Raw genomic sequence first — 6,631 nt, 5'->3', positions numbered from 1 at the left:
CACATGATATCACCCACAAGAAAACACGCTCCAGGACTACTTGTATCGCACATATCACACACAAGTAAACATGCTCCAGCACTGCTTGTATCACACATGATATCGCACTCAAGTACACATTCTCCATGACTGCTTGTATCGCACATGATATCACACACAAGAAAACACGCTCCAGGACTGCTTGTATCGCACATGATATCACACACAAGAAAACGCGCTCCAGGACTGCTTGTATTGCTCATGATATCACACACAAGTAAACACGCTCCAGGACTGCTTGTATCGCACATGATATCATACACAAGTAAAGACTGCGTGATTGCTTGTATCGCACATGATATCACACTCAAGTAAACAAGCTCCATGACTGGTTGTATCACACATGATATCACCCACAAGAAAACACGCTCCAGGACTACTCGTATCGCACATATCACACACATGTAAACATGCTCCAGCACTGCTTGTATCACACATGATATCGCACTCAAGTACACATACTCCATGACTGCATGTATCGCACATGATATCACACACAAGAAATCAAGCTCCAGGACTGCTTGTATCGCACATGATATCACACACAAGAAAAAAAACGCTCCAGGCCTGCTTGTATCGCACATGATATCACACCCAAGAAAACGCGCTCCAGGACTGCTTGTATCACACATGATATCATACACAAGTAAAGACTGCGTGATTGCTTGTATCGCACATGATATCACACTCAAGTAAACAAGCTCCATGACTGGTTGTATCACACATGATATCACCCACAAGAAAACACGCTCCAGGACTACTTGTATCGCACATATCACACACAAGTAAACATGCTCCAGCACTGCTTGTATCACACATGATATCGCACTCAAGTACACATTCTCCATGACTGCTTGTATCGCACATGATATCACACACAAGAAAACACGCTCCAGGCCTGCTTGTATCGCACATGATATCACACAAAAGAAAACGCGCTCCAGGACTGCTTGTATTGCTCATGATATCACACACAAGTAAACACGCTCCAGGACTGCTTGTATCGCACATGATATCATACACAAGTAAAGACTGCGTGATTGCTTGTATCGCACATGATATCACACTCAAGTAAACAAGCTCCATGACTGGTTGTATCACACATGATATCACCCACAAGAAAACACGCTCCAGGACTACTTGTATCGCACATATCACACACAAGTAAACATGCTCCAGCACTGCTTGTATCACACATGATATCGCACTCAAGTACACATTCTCCATGACTGCTTGTATCGCACATGATATCACACACACAAGAAAACACGCTCCAGGACTGCTTGTATCGCACATGATATCACACACAAGAAAACGCGCTCCAGGACTGCTTGTATTGCTCATGATATCACACACAAGTAAACACGCTCCAGGACTGCTTGTATCGCACATGATATCATACACAAGTAAAGACTGCGTGATTGCTTGTATCGCACATGATATCACACTCAAGTAAACAAGCTCCATGACTGGTTGTATCACACATGATATCACCCACAAGAAAACACGCTCCAGGACTACTCGTATCGCACATATCACACACATGTAAACATGCTACAGCACTGCTTGTATCACACATGATATCGCACTCAAGTACACATACTCCATGACTGTATGTATCACACACAAGAAAACACGCTCCAGGCCTGCTTGTATCGCACATGATATCACACACAAGAAAACGCGCTCCAGGACTGCTTGTATTGCTCATGATATCACACACAAGTAAACACGCTCCAGGACTGCTTGTATCGCACATGATATCATACACAAGTAAAGACTGCGTGATTGCTTGTATCGCACATGATATCACACTCAAGTAAACAAGCTCCATGACTGGTTGTATCACACATGATATCACCCACAAGAAAACACGCTCCAGGACTACTTGTATCGCACATATCACACACAAGTAAACATGCTCCAGCACTGCTTGTATCACACATGATATCGCACTCAAGTACACATTCTCCATGACTGCTTGTATCGCACATGATATCACACACAAGAAAACACGCTCCAGGACTGCTTGTATCGCACATGATATCACACACAAGAAAACATGCTCCAGGACTGCTTGTATCGCACATAATATCGCACACAAGAAAACACGCTCTAGGACTGCTTGTATCACACATGATATCACACATGATACAAAAACACGCTCCAGGACTGCTTGTATCGCACATAATATCACACACACAAAAACACGCTCCAGGACTGCTTGTATCGCACATGATATCTTACATTTCACTTGCTAGCTCCTATCATCACAAGCTTGTTATTTGGACGATATCAGACTGATATTAGATATCAATATTGAGATATCAGACTGATATTTGATATCAACATTGAAAGGGGACATTGGACGATTTTGGGGGAAATTAATTTTTAAAAATGATAACCAAAAAGTTTTCAAGTTCTCACAGTTGGTTTTTTATATCCTTTTTTCAAGATGAAAGTATAAAAACACTTAACGATCTTTAAAAGCAAGCTCGTTAGCACTGGAAAGGTGTTGTATTGATGAGGTGAGTGATTATTGCTGATGTTTGAGGTGTTTGTAAACAACGGTGCGTTCAAGTGCAGCAGACACGTGAAGAGGCGCCCCCTACTGCTGCCTCCTGTAGGACGGGAGGAAGGGGAGGTACTGGAAGAGGCGGGAACGTTTCCACAGGAAGTTGCAGAAAGGAATGTCGTAACACGTCAAGTCACATGTGACCTGGCAGCCATCTTGAGCTGCGTGCTGCCACTTGCGAAGACCTCGCTCCTCAGGTGAGCCTGCAAAGAAACACGAATTATGAAGAAAATACATTCTAACTTCATCTGGTTTTGATCATGAAAAGTACCTAAAGGCTGGACTTAAATGCTAAATAAATTATATATACTGGCAATCTGCATTAGACCGGCTATGTAGCAGGGACACTGAGCTACTGGAGGTCAGCGTTAGACCGGCTATGTAGCAGGGACGCTGAGCTACTGGAGGTCAGCGTTTGACCGGCTATGTAGCAGGGACACTGAGCTACTGGAGGTCAGTGGTAGACCGGCTATGTAGCATGGGACACTGAGCTACTGGAGGTCAGTGGTAGACCGGCTATGTAGCAGGGACACTGAGCTACTGGAGGTCAGTGGTAGACCGGCTATGTAGCATGGGACACTGAGCTACTGGAGGTCAGCGGTAGACCGGCTATGTAGCAGGGACACTGAGCTACTGGAGGTCAGTGGTAGACCGGCTATGTAGCATGGGACACTGAGCTACTGGAGGTCAGCGGTAGACCGGCTATGTAGCAGGGACACTGAGCTACTGGAGATCAGCGTTAGACCGGCTGTGTAACAGGGACACTGAGCTACTGGAGGTCAGCATTAGATTGGCTATGTAGCAGGGACACTGAGCTACTGGAGGTCAGCGTTAGACTGGCTATGTAACAGGGACACTGAGATACTGGAGGTCAGCGTTAGACCGGCTATGTAGCAGGGACACTGAGCTACTGGAGGTCAATGGTAGACCGGATATGTAGCATGGGACACTGAGCTACTGGAGGTCAGCGGTAGACCGGCTATGTAGCAGGGACACTGAGCTACTGGAGGTCAGCGTTAGATCGGCAATGTAACAGGGACACTGACCTACTGGAGGTCAGCGTTGGACCTGTTATGTAGCAGGGACACTGAGCTACTGGCGATCAGCGTTAGATCGGCTATGTAGCAGGGACACTGAGCTACTGGAAGTCAGCGTTAGACCGGCAATGTAACAGGGACGCTGATGTACTAGAGGTCAGCGTTAGACCGGTTATGTAGCAGGGACACTGAGCTACTGGAGGTCAGCGTTAGACCGGCAATGTAACAGGGACACTGATGTACTGGAGGTCAGCGTTAGACTGGCTATGTAGCAGGGACACTGACCTACTGGAGGTCAGCGTTAGATCAGCTATGTAGCAAGACACTGAGCTACTGGAGGTCAGCGTTAGACTGGCTATGTAGCAGGGGCGCTGAGCTACTGGAGGTCAGCGTTAGACCGGCTATGAAGCAGGGACACTGATCTACCGGAGGTCAGCGTTAGATCGGCTATTTAACAGGGACACTGAGCTACTGGAGGTCAGCGTTAGATTGGCTATGTAACAGGGACACTGAGCTACTGGAGGTCAGCATTAGATTGGCTATGTAGCAGGGACACTGAGCTACTGGAGGTCAGCATTAGATTGGCTATGTAGCAAGATACTGAGCTACTGGAGGTCAGTGGTAGACCGGCTATGTTGCAGGGACACTGAGCTACTGGAGTTCAGCATTAAAACAGCTATGTAGCAGGGACACTGAGCTACTGGAGATCAGCGTTTGACCGGCTGTGTAACAGGGACAATGAGCTACTGGAGGTCAGCAGTAGATTGGCTATGTAGCAGGGACACTGAGCTACTGGAGGTCAGCGTTAGACTGGCTATGTAACAGGGACACTGAGCTACTGGAGGTCAGCGTTAGACCGGCTATGTAGCAGGGACACTGAGCTACTGGAGGTCAATGGTAGACCGGCTATGTAGCATGGGACACTGAGCTACTGGAGGTCAGCGGTAGACCGGCTATGTAGCAGGGACACTGAGCTACTGGAGGTCAGCATTAGATTGGCTATGTAGCAAGATACTGAGCTACTGGAGGTCAGTGGTAGACCGGCTATGTTGCAGGGACACTGAGCTACTGGAGTTCAGCGTTAAAACAGCTATGTAGCAGGGACACTGAGCTACTGGAAGTTAGCATTAGACCGGCTATATAGCAGGGACACTAATCTACTGGAGGTCAGCATTAGATTGGCTATGTAGCAAGACACTGAGCTACGGGAGGTCAGCGTTAGACTGGCTGTGTAGCAGAGACACTAATCTACTGGAGGTCAGCGTTAGACCGGCTTTGTAGCATGGACACTGAGCTGCTGGAGGTCAGCAATAGTTTTGCTGTGTAGCAAGACACTGAGCTACTTGTAAGTCAGAGGTAGACCGGCTATGTAGCAGGGACACTGAGCTACTGGAGGTCAGCGTTAGACCGGCTATGTAGCAGGGACACTGAGCTACTGGAGGTCAGCGTTAAATCGGCTATGTAGCAGGGACACTGAGCTACTGGAGGTGAGTGTTAGACCGCCAATGTAACAGGGACACTGATGTACTGGAGGTCAGCGTCAGACCGGCTATGTAGCAGAGACACTGAGCTACTAGAGGTCAGCGTTAGACCGGCTATGTAGCAGGGACACTGACCTACTGGAGGTCAGCGTTAGACCGGCTGTGTAACAGGGAGACTGAGCTACTGGCAATCAGCGTTAGACCGGCTATGTAGCAGGGACACTGAGCTACTGGAGATCAGCGTTAGACCGGCTATGTAGCAGGGACACTGAGCTACTGGAGTTCAGCGTTAGACCGGCTATGTAGCAGGGATGCTGAGCTACTGGAGGTCAGCGTTAGACCGGCTGTGTAGCAGGGACACTGAGCTACTGGCGATCAGCGTTAGATCGGCTATGTAGCAGGGACACTGAGCTACTGGAAATCAGCGTTAGACCGGCAATGTAACAGGGACGCTGATGTACTGGAGGTCAGCGTTAGACCGGTTATGTAGCGGGGACACTGAGCTACTGGAGGTCAGCATTAGACTGGCTATGTAGCAGGGACACTGAGCTACTAGAGGTCAGCGTTGGACCGGCTATGTAGCAGGGACACTGACCTACTGGAGGTCAGCGTTAGATCGGCTATGTAGAAAGACACTGAGCTACTGGAGGTCAGCGTTAGACCGGCTATGTAGCAGGGACACTGACCTACTGGAGGTCAGCGTTAGACCGGCTGTGTAACAGGGAGACTGAGCTACTGGCAATCAGCGTTAGACCGGCTATGTAGCAGGGACACTGAGCTACTGGAGTTCAGCGTTAGACCGGCTATGTAGCAGGGATGCTGAGCTACTGGAGGTCAGCGTTAGACCGGCTGTGTAACAGGGACACTGAGCTACTGGCGATCAGCGTTAGATCGGCTATGTAGCAGGGACACTGAGCTACTGGAAGTCAGCGTTAGAACGGCAATGTAACAGGGACGCTGATGTACTGGAGGTCAGCGTTAGACCGGTTATGTAGCGGGGACACTGAGCTACTGGAGGTCAGCGTTAGACTGGCTATGTAGCAGGGACACTGAGCTACTAGAGGTCAGCGTTAGACCGGCTATGTAGCAGGGACACTGACCTACTGGAGGTCAGCGTTAGATCGGCTATGTAGAAAGACACTGAGCTACTGGAGGTCAGCGTTAGACCGGCTATGTAGCATGGATGCTGAGCTACTGGAGGTCAGCGTTAGACCGGCTGTGTAACAGGGACACTGAGCTACTGGCGATCAGCATTAGATCGGCTATGAAGTAGGGACACTAATCTACTGGAGGTCAGCATTAGACCGGCTATGTAGCAGGGACGCTGCGCTACTGGAGGTCAGCGTTAGACCGGCTGTGTAACAGGGACACTGAGCTACTGGCGATCAGTGTTAGATCGGCTATGTAGCAGGGACACTGAGCTACTGGAGGTCACCGTTAGACCGGCAATGTAACAGGGACACTGATGTACTGGAGGTCAGCGTTAGACCGGTTATGTA

The 6,631-nt window shown here is 48.7% G+C and overlaps 1 protein-coding gene across 1 annotated transcript in view; it reads right to left on the bottom strand.

Annotated features, from left to right (window-relative positions):
- Positions 1–2,519: 2,519 nt before the first annotated feature.
- The window catches only part of LOC133612735 (solute carrier family 23 member 1), a 187,986-nt gene continuing 183,874 nt past the window's right edge, over positions 2,520–6,631 (bottom strand). The window contains exon 12 of the mRNA XM_061970402.2: positions 2,520–2,817. Within this exon, the coding sequence (XP_061826386.2) occupies positions 2,648–2,817 (170 nt within the window). The 3' untranslated portion in view covers positions 2,520–2,647. The remainder of the gene's footprint in view (positions 2,818–6,631) is intronic.

The sequence above is a fragment of the Nerophis lumbriciformis genome, linkage group LG10 (assembly GCF_033978685.3).
Source record: "Nerophis lumbriciformis linkage group LG10, RoL_Nlum_v2.1, whole genome shotgun sequence".
Classification (NCBI taxonomy): Eukaryota; Metazoa; Chordata; class Actinopteri; order Syngnathiformes; family Syngnathidae; genus Nerophis; species Nerophis lumbriciformis.
Note: the sequence above shows the minus strand (reverse complement) of the source record. Positions and strands in the feature narration are given on the sequence as shown.